The sequence below is a fragment of the Denticeps clupeoides genome, chromosome 13, assembly GCF_900700375.1.
Source record: "Denticeps clupeoides chromosome 13, fDenClu1.1, whole genome shotgun sequence".
Lineage (NCBI taxonomy): Eukaryota > Metazoa > Chordata > Actinopteri > Clupeiformes > Denticipitidae > Denticeps > Denticeps clupeoides.
Window position 1 is genome coordinate 19,963,164 of NC_041719.1, and position 19,695 is coordinate 19,982,858.

A 19,695-nucleotide genomic window follows, 5' to 3' on the forward strand; every position below is an offset into this window, starting at 1 on the left:
GTTAGAATGATTATGGAAATAAAGAAAACACATTGAATGAGAAGGTGTGTCCAAACTTTTGGCCTGTACTGTATGCATGGCTCTGCTCATGGTTGGAATATAACCTGAGAATATGTTTATTGCTGATAAACAGAAGTCATGGTGCAGTTATGAGAGTGCTGAATAAAAATAAGGTGAAACACACACATACACACAACAGGAATCATATTTCTTAAATAATTTAATTGCAAAAGGGTCTTTTAAAAATATTTCTACAAGAATGCATCATTGTTGGTTTTGTCTTCATTAAATACACCTCAATTTTTCCAAAAAAAGAAAGAAAGAATAAAAGAAAAGTTGCATCTTTAACACATGGGTGTTTTTTTCTCTATAATTATTACAATACTCTCCTCAATACAGGTCATTTATGATGTGTGTTATTTTCACATAAAAGCATAGAAGCAGAGAAGTACAAAGAGTGAAGGGATGGAGGTTGGAGGTACATCTGGAGAGGAGCGAGGGATGAGGAGGTTCTTAGACCGATGCGAAGGGATACTCTGGCACTCTGGAAGGGTCTGCTTTGATATGCAGCATAAAACTAGCACCGTTAATCACACACACGCACACACACACACACACACACACACACACACACACACACACACACACACACAAACATGCATCCTGAACATTTGTGGAAAGGGTCAGCAGGTCTTGTCAAGGCTGAATAATCTGGGTTAAATGTGTGAGTTCTCAATACATGACGTGATTGACACTGGGTAGCATGTATATGCTCTCGTTACAGCTGCCCTGGTTAAAAACCCTTTCTTAACCCCTTGTTCTCAAGTTCACCCTCTTGACCAGAGAATTTATTCTTGTGTGTGATTGTGTGAGTCTGTCTGTGTAGGGAAGACACTATTCTATGCATACAATAATGTATCTTTCATATCACACATCAGCTGAGTGCATGATATGTGACCTTGGGTCTGGACAGTAGTCACAGAATTCCCTTTTACCCACAATGAGGATGGTATACAGCTGTAAGAATTAAGGGCTACACCCAATTAGCTGGAGCAGTACAGCCTCAGGATGTCAGGGTGGCTGTAATTAGTGACGGTCGCCATGGTCAAACTGATTGCAGCAGGATGCTGGACGGTAATAACCATATCTGCTATTAATTGACGGTTAATCAGTGTCTGACTCAGCCTCAAACAGTCAAAGCCAAGATGCACACCTACCCCCAGGCAGATACAAAACTTCCTGAAACAGCAGACACCAACATGCACTCATTTTAAAGCTTTTAAAGCTGGGCTGGGGGGAGGGGACATGACAGAGCTGCAAGTGGAAGACAAGACCAGACAGCTTCAAAGGGACACACGCTCAATCTCAAGCAGGAGATGACTGGAGATAAAGAACCAGTCCTGCGGGTCCCACGAACTCGGCAAAGAAAAAGAACGGCTGGAGACGGAGGTCAACAGTTGCATTGTGGGTAATCAGACACTGTTCAGTGTCCCTCCTGAAACAGTTGAGATGGGAATACCTGTGGCAGCCTCCAGGTCTCCTTTCGTACTACCATGCATTTGTTGAACACTCTTTTATTTTTGTGTTTTAACATCATTTATGTGATTTTTTTTATTTAAAAGATTTACAGGCTGTTTAGAACAACAACAAGTACAATTTTCCAATGTGTGTCTGATTCACTGATTGACTTCTTTGTAGTATTTCTCACGTTTTCTGCTCTTGTCGACCCACTGTCCATTTTGGGTAAAAATAAATACATCAGGGAATAGAATAAACAGGCTGAATCCATGTAGAAAAAAAGAAGCAAAGAATGTTTTTTTTTCGTGGTTATTGGCAGTCTCTGGATGATGCATATATATCCATGAATATATCCCAAATTTCATAAATTCTTGATTCAATACAAAATGTTAGCAATCTTCCTTCGAATATACTTGTGTTGGATATAGTTGCTTAGTTGCTCCTGGTCAAAGTTCAAGTTCATGCGTTACTTTTCCATGGTGGCTAGGAGCGGAAGCAATATTGTACAGTATTTGTGTGCAAATCGATACACTGTCCCCCAGCTTACACCAACTCCATCTGCCTCTTTCACATTCACACAAACACACACACACAGCAATGTTGTTCTTGTCCTCTAAACCCAAAGAGCTCGGGAGTTCTGAGATCTGACTGCCACAGTTGTAGTGATTTTGTGGACAGGTCAGAGCGTCCTTTACACCCCTCCAGACCTGAACACACCTTTAAATAAAACACCTTCAATATGAAGATGAACACACACGCAATATCTCATATACACCCACACACACAGTTAACAAACACTGACACAAGACGGATTCTTCTTCTGTCCTCTTTTCCCCAGAGTTCCATCTCTCCAGTTGTGTCTTTATGGAGGTTGCTCACAGGTTTAAAGAGAGTCCAGCAAATGTTTCCACATGAAGAGGTGACACCAGGCAAGGAAAGGGTTGATGCCCCTGCCCAAACTCACCAATAAGGGCAAAAAAACAGTAACAATAAAAAAAGAAAAAAAAATCACTCACGCATGCAACAGCACCCCACTCCAGAGCCAGCGAGGCACACGTGGGATTGACTCTCTTTAAAAAAAATATACAAAAAAATGGCAATAAATGTCTGGTCAGATGAGGAAACAGGAAAAAAAAGAGGCACTGCAAGCCAGGTTCATCTGATTGGCAGAGATGTCTGGGTTCCCATTGGCTGTCATGCTCTGATCCTCAGACCTGCACCGGCAGCGTCTGGTTCATCTGTAGCCTCATGTCCTGAATGCTGCCGAGGATCTTCTTCTGGTGGCCAGCCAATGTCACCCCTATCCTCAGCAGGTCCCTGAGGAGAAAAGAAAAAAGGGTGCAATGTTAACACATAGCTCCATATGCAATAACGCTGCCCACAAATTAGAAGAAAATGAATTTTGCCAGTATTAAAAAATGCAACTTTGTCCATGGACCCCTGAGAAAGTGGCCAGCTGAGCTAAGTTTAAACCTTGGGTCACAGTGTGACACGCCATGATGCCGGCTAGGGTTTTATGAGTGCCAGATAAGCAGTGAGAGTGTGGGAAGGTCGACCTGCAGATTAATGATTGGCCACAGGGCAACTGCAGCGGCAGCTGCTACCTTTCACATCAAAAGACGTTGCAGCATGTTGCTACATCACCCACCCCCACCCACAGATCACACAGCACCTGAGATATAAAAAATGCAAATATCGGCCTTACAAATTGAAAATATTGACATAGGTGGAAATCAAATGAAAACTTTTAATAAATATAAATCTGTCCTGTCTTCAATTATGCCATGACACAAAAAAAAATCTAATCTTCACAAAGGTTTTTCATTCAACACACTAGACATTTTTCTCCTGTCCCTTTCTTTTTGTTTACCTTCCTGTGTAGATAACTGAGAGAGTGCAGATGCCCTCAGAGGCCATGAGCTTTTCCGTTCCTCCTGTCCACAGACGCAAATCTCTGGCATTTCACACAAATTAGACAAATCCTCCCCCACCCTCAGCCTTCTGCCACACCGGGCTCATCACACAAGCAACAGAGGATAAAATGATAATAAATGAAGACCATTACAAGAATTACCAGCCATTAACAGCCAGAGAAACCAGTGGATTGGTCCACCTGTCAAGTTGCCAAATTGAAACAAATTACCCCCACCTCCATCCCTTATTATGAGCTTAATGAGGTTGATATATCTGTTATTATTGTACTTGTTTGTTCATTTGAGCATAATTTGCCATTTCCTCTTCACAGACAGTATGCTTTATCAGCTGATGACCAGAAGGTTTTATTGCTTCCACTGACAAAAATAAAATAAAAAAAATAAAAAAAAAACCTTTGCATAGATGTGATTATTTTCTCTATTGCTGTCCCTTTTTGTCCATGAAGCCAGTGTTTGGGTTGGAGGTTCTCTATATCTACCCTCAACAATTCAGAATTTTTTCCCAAAATATCAAATTCAGTCTATTCAATCTAACTCTGAGCACAAGGCAGTGCATCAGCTTTTCTTCCATTGCTTCCTTCATTGTTTTCTCTTCGTAATACCACTCATGCAATGGTTGTTACAAACATGCAAACATGATCATTACCAGCAGCTTCATTCAGAAAATCTGATTTTCCTCCCTTATCAGTTTCCTCATTGTCTATGTTGTAATTTGTTCTCTGTCTTATATTTCCTCTTTGAAAGAAACAACTCTGAAGCATGTTCATCACTGTTTAATTTTTTTAACTGTTTTTATGGCCACTTACTCTGATGTCATTTGAGCCACCAGGTCAAAGGAGGCAAAGCCAGCATTAAGGAAGTTGTCACGATAGCGGCTCATCTTGATGGCGTCCAGCCAGTCGCCCACAGTGGTGAAGGTGGTGTAGTCAGGCACACAGCGGTCAAGGAGGGGCTGCGAGACCCTACAGGACATACAGATAGAGAGAGAGAGGGTTAGGTCACGCCTTGCCTCCGCCACCGAAACCTCACCCCCAAACCCCCAGACCACCTCTGCTGCCCTGTAGGGTCCAACCCATCCCAAAACACACATCACTCTGGTCTTCACCACTGCAGTGGACTGGCTGGAAAGCTCTACACAATATAGATTCCCATTGAAACAGCGTATACATAAAAAATCACCGTGGGGTGATTTTGTGGGGTGAGGATGAGGTCAAGTGCTGTGTGCCTAGTTCTCGCCACCCAGCATACCCACCATAGCTTTGCATGACTAGTTATCAGCGTGTTAGATTTAATAAACAAAGGCTGAGGTGAAGGGGAGCACAGAGTAAAATGGGCCACTGTGTCCACGCTCTGCTCTGCTGATCTCAGTTGTCTTTTGATGGCATTAGATTAATTAACAATTAAAAGACCAAGCAAGAGGGAACAGCAAAGACACAGAGGCTCCATTCACGGAAAGGGGTGCAGATGGATGGAAGGAGTGAGTTTTAATAAGCCCCCTGCTCCTGGGCTGCCATCATTACCCCAACAGACAGGTTCTCTTAATGGACCATTGTTAATGCTCACTAGAGGTTAATTTTTTTCCAAGAAAAACTGACATTTCCAAAGCTGCACAACTATGAAGAAACCAATAAATTCAGATAAAGGTCCACCATCAGGAGCCTGCTTGGCCTCACTTCAAAACAAAAATTATAGCTACAGTACCATATTTGTTCAGGTCTTCTATGAAGAAATAAGCCTATAAATTGACAATCATGAATTGTGGAAGTGGGACGTTTAAATACATGCCTCATGCTTTCCACACACCCCACACACTTGTCAACAAAACAATGCTGCTATGTGCAATGTCTGCTGAAGAACCAATCCCACCAAATACCTCTCTTATTAACCGCGGCGGGAGGGCATTCTCTGTTGGCCTGTTTAAAATCTCATTAGCAGCTAATTAAAAGCATTCCCATCTTTGCCGCGCCTTAATCTGCCTAATTACTCCACCTGTCAGGCCTCAGTTGTAAGCAACAGTCATGCTGCTTAAGCATCTCGACATCTCCCTGGGCTGCTGGCCCACCTTAGGCCTCCCCTAGAGCAGCCGTTTGGATATTAGCACGATGCTCTTTCACTACCTTCAACCAAAGATAAAGGGGCTCTATGTGGCAATTAACATGAATTCTTTTACATCAAACTATCATTTCATTAAGTGGTTATAGATCGATGCTATTGGCACCTTGGTATATCATCTTACCATAATATAAATATATAACCAAAAGTATTATGGTTGCATGACTAGCAGTGAAGCAGAACTGCATGAAAACAGTCCTTACCCAGACTGTGCACTGGTGACCACTTTAAGGCTGGCAGCATTGCGGATAAGCTTGTCTAGTGTGTTGACAATCTGAGCAAACTTGGGCCTCAGGTTCCGCTCCTTCACCCAGCAGTCCAGCATTAGTTGGTGTAGGGCGGTGGGGCAGTCCATGGGTGGGGGCAGTCTGTAATCCTGCTCCACGGCATTGATCACCTGGCCAACAAAGAATATAGTTCACACAGTGGCCAGGGCTAATCCAGGGACATAAAAGATGTGGGAAAAAAAATGAGGGACTCACATCCTGGTTGCTCATGTCCCAGTAGGGGCGCTCGCCATATGACATCACCTCCCACATAACAATGCCATAGCTCCAGACATCGCTGGCAGAGGTAAACTTCCGGTAAGCAATGGCCTCAGGAGCTGTCCACCGGATGGGAATCTTTCCCCCCTGTCGAACAGAAAGGACCCAGTTTAAGTAAAATTATCTTTTATTTTAGGTTCACATTAGATGCCAATCCTTACCAGAGAACTTGTGTATGTGGGGTCAGTGGGATCATCCTCCAGGAAACGGGACAGGCCAAAGTCAGACACTTTGCACACCAAATTACTATTGACCAGGATGTTGCGTGCAGCCAGGTCACGGTGCACATAGTTCATGTCTGACAGGTACTTCATCCCAGCAGCAATACCTCTCAACATGCCCACCAGCTGGATGACCGTGAACTGCCCATCATTTAACTGAAAGGAAGACAAGAAGGTCATGAGACAACTGACAATATGTCCAAAACATTGGGCCCTGTGTAGTTCCTTTTCCTGTCAAGCAGGTAGTAAGTTTTCTTCAGAGAGATTGAGGACTCTACTGCCATGGCGTTAGCAAACAAATTCCATTGTCCATTCCTTTCACAGATCCAGATTATGATGTAACTGTGATAGATGTGGGTATATGTGGTGACTGACTTAGAGTGAGTAAAAGTCCTGTGTTTGTATATCCTGGAGTGATTATCTGTGTTTCTTTTGCAGTTATAGGGGCTGAAAAACTAATTTCCTCCAGACAATAATAAAGACTAAAGAAATGAAAGTGTACGATTAATCACCAAATCATACTTCTCTAGATGTCACAGAAACTCAATACACTATTTGTCAAAGCTGTCCAGTGGATGGCTCTCTTGGGAAAAAGGAGATTAAATCTGTGGCTTTATTAGAGTGTACCTGAGAAAAGTGTAATGGAGGGAGGTAAACTCTTACCCTGAGGAAGGAGTCAAGAGCTCCGTTCTCCATGAACTCTGTGACGATCATGACTGGCCGGCTCTTGGTAACCACACCCTCCAGGCGAATGATGTTGGGGTGATCGAACTGGCCCATGATGCTCGCCTCGCTCAAGAAGTCTCGTCTCTGCCTCTCAGTGTAGCCCACCTTCAGAGTTTTAATGGCAACGATGATCTCCCGTCGGCCAGGAAGCTTCAGACGACCACGACACACCTCCCCAAATTCTCCTGCGAGGATGGGGTCCAAAGAGAGAAACAGAGAGAGATGGGGAGGGCAGATGGGAGGAAGAGTGGAGGAGAGTGGGGGAGACATGGAAGAGGTACAGTTACTGGTTAGAACCAAGGAGCCAGGTGAGGGAAGACTATGAGAGAAGCCAGGACTCAGGCAGTGACAGCAGTGACAGGGATGGCAGCGGTGACACAGCACGCCAGTCCAGGGACAGGGGCGCTCAAAGCTCAGGGACAGGAGTCGGGCAAATGAAAAGGAAACAGTAAGGAAGAAACAGGAACATGGGAAGGGGCTAGGCTTCATAGGGGGACCGGGTCAATGTGTGAGACAAGGGGGGCGAGAGAAGTTTGGGAACGGTGGCTGGCGTCTGTTTAAGACCTGTGTTGAGGTGCACAGGAGTTGGCGGGAAGACACAGAATGGTGCAACGGGAGGTGCAACGAAGGACAAGGTGGGGAAGGCGGTTTGTCAATTTTAGGCCAAAGCTTGGGAAGCAAAGGTCTTCATGAGTATCACCAGCTAAAGAGGCAACAGCAAGCAAATGATTTCAGCTCTATCTCTCACCACCAACACATTCAATAGTCCTTCTTTGGCACACACGACTACAGTCCTACAACAGTACAGGAACAATAACAAATACAGGAAACAGAGTAACATTTTTACTACAATGGGTTTGGGGTATTGAAGGTAAAACACAGGAATGGACAGAAGGGTTATTGGCAAGACAACTACAGCATGAAGTGGACAGATCTGTCTCCTGGGGAATGGCTATAGAATAATCATAGTTTCAGAGCTAGAATCTAGTTCTGGATAGAAGTGGAGATGGCTGTGCGGCTCAGGTTACTCCAGAGGCTGAACCTCATGAGAGGTTTGCTTGAGTAAAGCAATTCCACGAGGAGTGCGTGGGGAAAAGGCGGGAGGGGCTGGGACTGAAGTTGACTGAAGTACCGCTTTCATTGAGGTCCTCTAATGGTATGGCCTGGGTGGAGTGCCCTGCTGTCCTCCCCCTGCTGCTCAGGAACCTCTGCTGGTGGTTACCTGCGCCGATGACCTCCTCGATCTTCACGCAGGAGATGTCAATTTCTTTGGCAAACTCTCTCACAGCCTCATTGGGGTCCTCGTAGGTGAAGGGGTCAATATAGACCTTCATTCCAGGGGTCACTATAGGGGATTCAATATCCAGAATTGTCCTATTAATCCAGACTGCAACTGTTTGGTTAATCAAATTTCTGAACTGCATCTTTAGCACATTTTGGTATGATTTGGCCACAGATTGCAGCACTATGTATTGATTGAGGAAAATATGCAGATACTTACTGTATTGCTGAAGTTTCTCAGTGTACTCCGATTCTGAGCCATTGCGCTGCTTTCTGTTAAAAAACAGATATAAATAGCTCACATGAACATGACTTAAAACATGGTTGCCTGCAGGAGCTTGATAAACCACAGAAGAATTAGCATGTTGGATGAAACCGCTATTCTTACAAAAAACCTTTAAAGGGAAAACTGGCAAGTGTAGTAAGGACCTTAAAATAAAGACCCACTAAGAATGAAAGGGAAGGCATCTGGCACGGATCCCCAATGCGAGGACCTTAGAAACTATAAAGAGACAATAGCTGTCTCAGCTGTCTGCAAACACACTCGTCCGAAAACACACTCTGCATGCAAGTTCAGCCTGAATTTCGTTCATGTCACTCTTCTATTCTCCTTTCTTCCTACTTTGCTGTATGTGCTAGTTTGGGTATGGGGCATTGGAGGGGGTTGGGTCTGTTGAAATTACATGTTAATGTGCTTCCTTTGTTGTCTAACCAGTAACCGGGGCAGTAATACCCGCTGGTGATTTGCATCTCATTTCCAATTCAAATTCTGTTCCGGAATATGCCAAGGCTAGGCTTTCTTTTCTATTTTTTTCCTCACTAGATGTGTGATCACACAGAGACACAGTGTAGCAATGAAATAATAAAGCAAAAAGGCAGGGACAATTATATCAAGGAGGGACAGCTACATAATCTCAGACCCTCTCCATTAAAAAAAATCTAAAATTACCAATATGCGAAATGTGAGTGAGCATCTATGCCCCACACCATACCTCCTGTGGTCCCTGATGTTTCCTACCAACTTTTTAAGCAACATTTTACCATGCCATAGATGCAGCCATTGATGAACCAGTGCCATCTAACATGGGCTAGCAGGAAATCTGTCCATTAGTAGACCAATCCATTATTCTTCCCCTCCATAACTGTAGAAGATGTAGACAGGGAGGCAGTGGAGCCAACGTATGACCATAACTCACCTGAGGCAAACAATGGCGATGACGACGACAGCAATGATGAAGACAAGGCCAGCAGCTGCAGATCCTACAATGAGGGGCAATTGCTCCTGAACCCTTGCATCAGTCTCCGGAGCTGAGACAGGCAAAATAAAAATCAGTCCACAGTCATCCACAAGTTATTACAAGTTCATTTATAATTCTACATAATAACATTACATTTCCATATAGTTAATAAATGTCTGTGTACATTAGAATTCACATAGATTCCTGTTGGTGGTGCAGACAGTGATTTCATGTATTTATTTCATGTGGTAATTGAGTAAGAGAAGATGTCAGTGGTGCTGATCTCGAGAATTTCCATCATGACAGTAACCAGTAAAATACCAGCATCATTATACTATTAATGTAACAGTAGTCCTTGTTGATGAGTATCTGTTGATGAAACTGGGGGCACAGCTGAATGAGGCCTACCCAGCAGGTTGGTGCTGAAGTCAGCCGGGCTGCTGTAGCGCCCGTAGCCTGCCACAGTCCTGGCGCGCACCTGGACCACATAGGGTGTAGCTGGCTTGAGTCCCTCAATGCGTGCAGAACTACGCTGAGCTGTCATGGTGTGGGCAATAGCCTCTCCCTGATCCTGCAGGCACAACAATGAAATGAAAATTCTGCATTTTGTCCATCGTGGCCATCGCTAGAACACAACAAGCAGGCAGATTGGTACTCCACCAACCAAATCCGTTCTCATTGGCCCCAGTATACAGTAAAATACAACTACTGCTTAGCCACCGCTCTGTGAAATGCTACCTACGGTTAGTACAACACTTACCTTCTCGTGGTACTTTATCTCATAATCCAAGATTATTCCATTGGGTCTTTCTGGGGGGAGCCAAGAGAGACTCATGGTGTTTGCTGTCGCCCCCAGAAGGTGGACAGTGGGTATTGCAGAGGGAGCTGTGAACAAGGGAGAGTAGCTGTTAAATTCTATTGAAGTTGGTCATAAAAGTAATGCAGGTATTTTAAGCCTTCAAAGAAGGTTTGACCTCTGCCTGACTGCAGGACATCCCACACCCAGTCTACAGCACTTCCTCTTCAAGCAGAGACTTGCAAGACTTTAAACCAGCCCCTCCGATTGGCCTAATGGTCTGAGGACTCTTTGTCTCTGCCTTTCTAACTCTTTTGGGTTCTTTATTTCCTCTAAACTTTCCCCTTTCTGACTTCTCTAGTTTCATTCCCATCTCACCTCTTCATTTCAACCCTCTCTGTACTCTGTCTCATTCCCTAATCCCTAGGTCCAGCTCCCTTATAGGCCCTTGTTTTATTTTTTTATTATTTTATTCTTTGTCTCACCACATACCTCCCCTCCCACCTTTCTGTCAGAGCTCTGGCTATGCAGCACTCACCCTTCTATCCATCAGGACAATGCCCCCCAGGGGAAGATTCCACCCTCCCTCAGTTCTGGACCCAGGATTAAGAGGCCCCACACCCGAGCAGACAGAAGGCTGTAACCATGGTGCCCCAAAAGCTTATACCAGTGGCGCCACAATGCGTATTTATTTTTGGTCTTAAAAGTTGAATGAATATTCAAGTATGTGCCTTGGGAGTATCTCGCGGATAATCTCTTTGGCCAGGGTCTCGCTCGCCACATCTCCACAACCCCACTACTGTGTAAGTGTCTGAGCATAACCTCACCACTGACATGTCCAACACAAAGGCTGAGCTATGTGGGGGTCTGAAAGGCCCACAACTCCATCAAAAAGAAGGGGGCAATCCTTGGAGTTCAAACAGGCCACAAGCCAGGAGGAAGCTAATCCCAGCGGGAGTCTAAGCATCAACCTCCCACTATAATTTGCTCAAATTAGGTTAACATATCTCTTTGGTTGGACTTTGAGGAACCCTACACTCTGGATTGGCTCTGGTCATGGGTAAGATAAAGTGGTGTGGGCATCTCTATCAAGAGACTCATTGAGATGCTCTTGCATCTTATTTTAAAGGTGAAGAGTTGGTTTATTGGCAGACCTGCTTGGTTGGTGGTGATGTTGACAGAGGCAGACTGCGGTGTGCTGGGGCTCTTTCCAGAGACGCCATTGAACGCCTGGATTTCGAAGCTGTACTGTGTGTGGGCCTGAAGGTTACTGATGGACACATGGCGCTGGATCAGGCCCCGCTGATGTGGGGAGATGTCCACGTTGTCGTCGCACCGCGAGCACATGTTTCGGTCGGGCTGGCACTTCTTGCAGATGACGTTATAGAAGAGATCAGTGCGACCGCCCAGGTCCCGAGGATCACTCCACTCCAGCACCAGCGATGTCTCATTCACGTTTGAGATGACGTTGCGTGGGGCTGATGGGATAGCTGTGGAGAAATTAGGTTAATTAATTTTTTATGTGTTGTATTTAATATTTCATGATAAACCTGAAGAAAGTAAAAAACAGGTCTGTTAGCAAAGATTTGTTCAACATTTTCACTACTAATATTTTTTTTCCCCCAAACAAATTCAATTCTGCCAGACTACAGCTGCAGCTCTAGCAGGAGACATTTTATTTGTCCATTGCTTAGCGGCAAAGTGCGCTCGGTATGCAGCATGTTATTAGTTTAACCAAATGCCACGATTAATATCACCCCCTGGAATAATCAGATTTCTGCTTTGGGGAGGATGGGCAGGTGGGTGGAAACGGCAGGCCAGAAAGTGAGAGGCTATTGGCAGCTGTAAAGCAGTTCTTATCCAATTACAGAGGCCTTATCTCTCCCAGTGCTTTGGGAGCAACAAAGCTGCAGTGAATAAAACAAACCAAGATCAGTTTCCTATTTTATGTGCAATGCTTCAGGTACAGGTAAAATGCAATGCTTCAGGTAAGAAAGAAATCTTTAAATACACCACACACAACGCCTGGCTGGGACTATGTTTAAATAATTCCGCATCTCCAGAGCTTGGTGGCAGCAGGAGAAGCAGGGTAAGCCTGCGGGCAGAACACCCATTGTGGAGAGTTCTGGCTCAGCTGCAAGATTGCTTGGTACAAACAGAAGCTACTGTATTTTACTAAGCCATTAATTAACTTAGGCAATTGCGTCAATTCAGACATGAGAGGGAAACTCACTTGTGCAGCTGGCATCAGGAGGGTCACTGTCACTGCGGTAGTAGCCGTTCCTACATGCACAGATACTGGCTGCTCCTGAGCTGCTCATGCTGTTGGGGGGACAGGGGGTGCAAAACCCCTGCCCCTGCTGTGACTTAAAGGTGCCAGGACTGCAGGCTGTGGAGAGAGAATAGAATTTTTGACACCAATTTGAGTCAGATCTAAAATATAAAATACACTGAGAGAGAGAGAGAGAGAGAGAGAGAGAGAGAGAGAACTCTTCCTGGATCAATCTGAACTATTTAAAGCAGTCTCAAAGTGACATTAAATCTGGGAGTGTGTGAATGTCTCTTTAAATCTTGGTATGGTCCAAATGGCCACACAAAAGAAGAAACCCATTTTACTAATTCCAAGCAAGTGTAAGAAGAACAAGGATTAAAGTCCACAGACAATAGTCCCACAGGCTGTCCTTCCTAGACATATGCTTTAAAGTAACCACAGACACACCTAATTTGCATGGCTTGACCCAAAGGGCTTAGAAAAAAAAAGCGTATGCCAAGTAGTACATCTGTCCAGATCTCAATGCAAAAAAATAAATAAATAAATCGGAGATGGTGTCAGGCTTATCAAACTGATACGCCCGTCAAAGATCTGGCCTGCTTTGAGCCTGCGCCCCATATCAGGAGTCTGTTACAGCCATTTACTGCAGCTATTCCCAGTTTAAGGTCTAGAGAAAGAGATTGTAGTGCTCTGATGTGTGCTGTTTTTAAGACCTTGTATCTTTCACTAAACCATCTTGTTAAACAATCAAGGGCGCCGCTGACAGGTACATTAACACAGCGTGGGGGAGGAAGTCTGAGCTTACTAGGCCAAACTCATAAGAAAGGCTGGGCTCCTACAGCTAGACCAAAATCACAGTCCCGCTGCTACACTTCATTACCACATCACAAAATCAGAAAATAATACATCAATTTTATTTATAGGATATTACACATAATTATATAAAATATAATGTATGTTGAGTGTTGTAGAAAATTTATAGATGAATGCACAGATCTGTATCTATGATTGGTAGCATACATCTAGCTTACTGTGTTTATAGCAAAGATCTTTTTGTTGATGTCCGTTATATTATCCATTGAAGTTGTTAATTGGAGAATCACTACACCTCTACTATACAATCTGTTTGGGTTTCCCCAATTTGCCTGCAAACAAAAAAAATCAATCTCTGCCATTGCTCCTCCCTCATACTGGTGCAGGTCTGCATGCAGCTTCTGAGATGTGCATTAACACACTTTACTTTACTTTACTTGGCAGATGTTTTTTTCCAAAGCTGCATAGCCTGTTGTGAAAGAAAAGGCCTAATCTTGCGAATGTTGTGGAGAGTGAACCTGCAGGATCTCGAGATCACAGCAACATGATTGTTCAGACTCAGTTTGTCCACACACACCGTTTATTTGTCGTCTGGCCATTAATCAGTGTTATTAATAGCAGGAAGCACTTTGTTAAGTAAATAATGCAGGTCGGCGTGAGAGAGAGAGTACATTGCACCTTTGGAGAGATCGTCACTGGTACTGAGATAGAGAAATAACGCCACACTGACAGAGAGAGAGAGAGAGAGAGAGTACCCACTTCCCTGCTCCATGCCCATTAACGCAGCAGTGAGAGCTCCACGTTTAAACAAGGCGAGATGTGTGTGTGTGTTTTTATTTTTTTGAAGAGCTGAAAGTGCTGATCAATCGCTTCCAGGAAGGCAAGAAGTCAGCTTTTTCCTTTCATCCCATTTCTTCCTCTAGCGCTGCTCCTGACAGAGCGCAACGGACAGAGAAGGAGCGATGGAGAGGAAAAAGGCAGAGAAAATGCTAATCCTATAGGCTTTTTTTCCTGTAGATTTACCTCCCTCCCTCTCACTATCTCTTTCTTGCGCAGCACAGGGGGCTTAAAGAGCTGATTAGAATTTGTGCTGAAATTGGAAGCGAGAGTGCAAACGGAAGGGGCAAAAAAGTGGAGCGTGGAAAAGAGAGAGCAAGAGAGGGAAAGAGAGCGATATTGATTAATATTCATGTGGCCATCCTTGCTGAGCCCACAGTATTAATGAGACCAGCGGCCTTCAGATTACGGAAAGAGAGGGGGGTGACGACAGAGAGATTTATCCCCCAGCGCTGGTTTCCGGTCGGCTTGATTAGAGAGCGTTTTATCAGGTCCGCTGGCCGGGGCTTTAACCTTGAGCTGCCAAGAGCAAATAAATGACTTTTTAACCACACAGAGGCTGGAGATTTACGTAGGCTGCGGCCCAGTCACTCGTCACCCCCCAGGTGGCCACGTGTTGAGGCCCCGCCCCCGCAGCTGCATCGCCACCTTTTCTCCTATGCTTGAACTTTTCAGTCTCACCTGCCTTTTCCTCTTCCTTACACATTCATGTCTGAGTGCCCTTTGTCTTTTCCTGTCTATGTCTTGACCCGCTTTGCTTGCTCAGTCTCAGTGCTGTGGCCCAGCCTGCTGTTTCAATTCACATCTTCCTTTCCCGCTGCTAACATTTTTATTTCTTTCAGACTTCATGCTGTGCAAATGCAGGCTATTATCACCACAAAACATCTATAAAGGAAATTATTGTGTGTGTTGATGACATACCCTGGCATTGTGTATCCTTAATGGCAGGCTCAAATCCAGCTGCACACGTACACGACCCCACTGGAACCATCCACTCGCCGTCCCCATTGCAGTAGAGCTTCAGTGGCACAGACAGCTCCAGTGCGTTGGAGACACACGTCCCGGGGGCTATGACCAGAGAGGTGGTCTCTGCCCCAGTAGCCGTTTCAGGAAAGACGGCAAAGTTGGCAATGGTGGTGGAGCATTTCTTGTAGAAGACGCGCACCGAGATGAGGGACATGCAGGCGCCCAAGTCTTGAAAGGCCAAGTAGAAGCCATTCCTGGACAGCGGACCAAAGCTGCGCACCTTGGTGTTGACCCGGCCGGACTCCAGCATGGAGAAACTCTCGTCAGGGGCAATGGTGTCCACCTTCACATAGGGGTTCTCCATCCAGAAAGGGCTGGTGGCTGTGGCCGAATCTGAGTCCGACTCATAGTAGAAGAGGTTGAAGGTCTCCTTGCAGGAGCCGGGGATGTTGGGGATGCTGTTGCAGTCGCGCACGGTGAACTTCATCTCTACGTAGACGCGCAAGACATCCTTCCGTGGGATGAAGTCGCTGCGCAGCCAGTTGTTCTGGTTCTGTTCACGCACGTTGCACACCTGGTACGTCCGGATGGGGTTCATCGCATCGTCATAGCCGCTCACCTCTTCCCACTGCGGACAGAGAGGCATGTGAGTAACTGACCTTTAAACACTCCACCACAAACAATGCTTCTAAAATAGATATTGAAGCAGATAATATATAGATTACATTCAACAAATGAGGAAAGATTGTTAAGGTCCAAATCCATTCCTGCAAATATTGAAATATTGATACTGATACTACAGGGAGCAGAAATAGAAACTTTTTTTATATAAATGAAGAATATTTTTAGGATATGAAGTCAGAACACTAAATAAATTGACAAATAGATGCTGCAAAAGTGAAACGCTTTGTATAAAATGCAGAGGGAGAAGCAAATACACATAGTTAACTTACTTCAACAGCATTGTTTGAAAGTGGCAATTAAAATTTATGAACTTTAGTCCCCTCTCTAAACATAGAATTTGGAGCGATGCGGTAAAATTTTTTTGTCAGCCTTTGAGTGTGCGACATTGCAATTTCAGTTGTACCCAGTCATGAACACCTTGTCTGCACCATGGCAATGAATCAATGTTAGTGACATGGCATTTATCATAATAAGTGGGAAGCGCCTTTTTTAAGTAATCCTTGCATCATTTCGCCACCGAATATTATTCAATTACGAATTCACAATTGCATCACCACTATTATATATTATATTATAGAAGTCAGACCTTCACAAAAACACATTTTGATTGTTAATCTAATAACCATTTAATGTATTATCCCTCTGTGTTCTCTCTACCTCATCACAGGCCTGAACATTTGAAATCAGATACCTGGCCTGACGTTTAGAGAGGTAGAGCCAGACAGAGATAGAACAAATCATGGATTTTTTTTTATGTTTACCCAGAGCTTTGAGGGGGGTTGAGGAGTCTTAATTAACACACGATATGGACACGATGGAGACAGGCTATTCATCTACGGCTTCCCTGGAGGCCGGGCTGAAGCTCAGCCAGCAGAGACGCCATTAATGCAGCAGGCTATCTGTAAGATGAAAGCCCAGATCGATGGCATCCAGGCTGGTCAGAGGGATGCAGGAAAGCATGAACTGTCAATGGGTATTTAGTTGAGCATAATAAATAAGCCTGCAAGAGGGAGAGAGCTAGTCGAAGTGGAGGTAGGCTCCTCGAGGGAACATCGCTGCTCCCACCTCAGACCTTCAGCGCCTGAGTTGGCCAAGGCTGGTGGTAAATAGCTCAGCACTGAATGAGGGTCAAGTTCTCCGCCATCGATTTTACTTTTACAAGATGGATGTTGTAGCGGGCTCGTCTGTTCTTTTCTCCCTTTGCTGTTAACTTTCACCCGCATCCTCATGATTTTACTTTCAGATGCTGCATGAAGGACAATGGTCTTTTCTGTCTCTATGGAGAACTGCATGGTGGTTGAGGGACTCTCTGGACTCTCTGGCCTGCTATGAGACATCTGGACATGAATCTTCCTGCTGACCCCTTCCACCATCATTCTCAGACTTAGTGTGTTGTTTCAGGTGCCCTGAGGGCTCCATTCTGCAGAAGTGATTCTGCAGGATCTGTGATTAACCTCAGAAATCACAGAATTCCCAGCGGGTATTCACAGATGTTTCTGGGATAATCGCTACCTTACTTACACCAACTCACAGGAACTAACCCTGTCACATGACTTCTCGCAAAGAGCCGTTAACACTGCGGTGTGGGGTATGTGGTCTAAAAGGCCACCACATATGAAGCCACTTCAATACACACACATATACAGGTGTGTGTCATGTGTCACTTTTTTTTACCAATGGAGGTATCTTATGCCTGATAACCCCTTGCTGATGTGTGTGAGTTTCTGTAACTCGCCGCTGTGAGAGACAGGCGGAGGGATTTCGTTTACCATCTCGCTGTATTTCATTCTTTTTCTTTTTTTTCTATTCCTCGCCCACTCATGTCACTCAGAATAATCGTTATCTGCAGCAAGCGTCTGGAGGATCAAATGATCAAATGGTGGGTGAAACAAATGAAATGTGTGCATCGTATATAAATTGCAGGAGGAGGGTGGCCTGCCAATTAAAGCAGCGGAAGCGATAATTCTTAGCGAAGGAATGGTGGCTGGGGCTAGCGAGAGTGAAGGGATGTGAAACGTGGCCAAGAGTTTTAACACCTTCCCTGAGCAGAGACAACATGCCAGTTGGGAAAGAGCATCTGCTCAGATGAATATGCCATGGATTCTCAGAACTTAGAACTCATTGCTTTACTCATTGACTTATAAAGTAATGACAATGTGATATTTTTTTCTAGGTGGAAAAAAACAGTAGAGTAGAGGCCAGAAGAGTTTCACAGGGCCAACTGTGTGTTTCGTGGGGGAGGGCATTCATATTTAAATTCTGTAGGAGGGGTCAGGTGGGTCCCTCACTCTCACCAATACAGCTCATTAGAGTTAAGTTAGTCAGAAGTAACAAATACAGCAGTGACTGGCACCAGCTGTGTGTCTCTGTTAGGGTTGGGAATGGGAATGGGGGTGTGCCCCCAAAAGAACAATCCAGGGGCGGGGGTCAGGACAAAGCCAGAGGAAGGTGGGTATTGTTGGGCGTGTGAGAGGTGAGAACAAGACGGGAAACAGGTTGTCAGCGGATGGGAGATTTGCAGAAGGAGGTTTTGTGACCCAGCTTTTGCCTTTTTGAATCATGCGAGGCTTTCTTCCCATTCCCTGCTTCCTCTCTCTGAGAAAAATAATCTTTAAGCCTCAGGAGAGGGTGAAATGAGATACATGTGTACAGCTTGTGTAAGCAAACACAGCGCATCCTGCAATCAAATCTGGAAATTAAGGTCACACATACACACACACACACACAAACTCACCCCGGATTCAGGATGTGCTGTCCATGCCAGTTCGGTGGTGGCCCACTTGGAGTCCATCAGGGTTTCTGGAGACAAATGAATGTAGAAATAGCTTTTAGGGACAGCAATGACCAGAACACCACTCTCCACTGGGGAAACACACGCCACAATTACACACTGTTCAGCAAACAACACATGGACCACTGTTATGCTAACCGGCTGGACAATGAGAGGCGATATGGGTGATCTCTCCAGCTTCTCTACATCTTTTAACTAATTAGAATTAATTAGCCCTGTTTTATGGCTGCTTTTGAAAAGACGGTGGCTGTAAAACCCAAGAAGATCTACGACCGACAGAAGGCTCGAGAGCCAGCTGTAAATCTCAAATGCACAAAGGAAGAAGCCTCTTCAGTGTCTTCAGTGATCAATCTGCTCGTCACCCCACTGCTGCCATTGTCACGCTGAATTCCAGTGAGGAGGCGTTAGCAGCACTCTGGCTGAACTCAGCAACAGAAGCAGCAGAAGTGCTCCAGTCTAAACGTGGGAATTATGGCGATTATACAAAAAAAATGTAAATCATTTAGACAAATGGGGGTGATATTTTTGAGAAATAAAAATGTTTCGACTCTGCCAATGCTCTTCTCTACCTGACAAAAAAAACTCAGGGAATGCGAGCCTATTCCTCCGCCTCTTGCTGTAAGTATCTCAAGCACGAGCCGGGAGATGAAAGTAAAAAAGGTGTCTGGAAGAAATATATCAATCTCCAGGAAGCCTTGCAGCACAGGAAGACTAATGCTGACAAAGGTATGAGCTCCCAACTCAGACTGTGTGTGTGTGTGTGTGTGTGTGTGTGTGTGTGCATTTTGAGTGTCTGCTGGTTTGCCAAAACTGATGTGAGGGAGAAGCATAGGCAGGGTGAGTGGTTCTCTTTCGACAGAGATGCAACATCTCACACTTATACAACATCACACACACAAATTCTGTTACACTCTTGATTTCTGCTACGCTGAAAGCATCTGCTACAAACACTACTCAAACA

General features: G+C 44.8%; 1 protein-coding gene across 7 annotated transcripts in view; it reads right to left on the bottom strand.

Moving 5' to 3' along the window:
- Positions 1 to 207: 207 nt before the first annotated feature.
- Positions 208 to 19,695, bottom strand: part of LOC114801680 (ephrin type-B receptor 3-like) — a 36,009-nt gene continuing 16,521 nt past the window's right edge. Inside the window, exons 2-16 of one of the 7 annotated variants that reach the window (XM_028999859.1) lie at positions 18,678 to 18,742; positions 15,215 to 15,887; positions 12,605 to 12,760; positions 11,526 to 11,861; positions 10,336 to 10,460; positions 9,984 to 10,146; positions 9,534 to 9,645; positions 8,558 to 8,610; positions 8,279 to 8,401; positions 6,994 to 7,241; positions 6,271 to 6,486; positions 6,047 to 6,196; positions 5,768 to 5,961; positions 4,259 to 4,414; positions 208 to 2,835 (exon numbers count right to left, since the gene is read on the bottom strand). In XM_028999859.1, coding sequence (XP_028855692.1) covers positions 2,727 to 2,835; positions 4,259 to 4,414; positions 5,768 to 5,961; positions 6,047 to 6,196; positions 6,271 to 6,486; positions 6,994 to 7,241; positions 8,279 to 8,401; positions 8,558 to 8,610; positions 9,534 to 9,645; positions 9,984 to 10,146; positions 10,336 to 10,460; positions 11,526 to 11,861; positions 12,605 to 12,760; positions 15,215 to 15,887; positions 18,678 to 18,742 — 2,879 coding nt within the window. In that variant the 3' untranslated portion in view covers positions 208 to 2,726. Of the gene's footprint in view, positions 2,836 to 4,258; positions 4,415 to 5,767; positions 5,962 to 6,046; positions 6,197 to 6,270; positions 6,487 to 6,993; positions 7,242 to 8,188; positions 8,414 to 8,557; positions 8,611 to 9,533; positions 9,646 to 9,983; positions 10,147 to 10,335; positions 10,461 to 11,525; positions 11,862 to 12,604; positions 12,761 to 15,214; positions 15,888 to 18,677; positions 18,743 to 19,695 lie in introns of all 7 variants that reach the window. The other 6 variants (XM_028999857.1, XM_028999858.1, XM_028999856.1 and 3 more) reach the window with 6 other exon arrangements.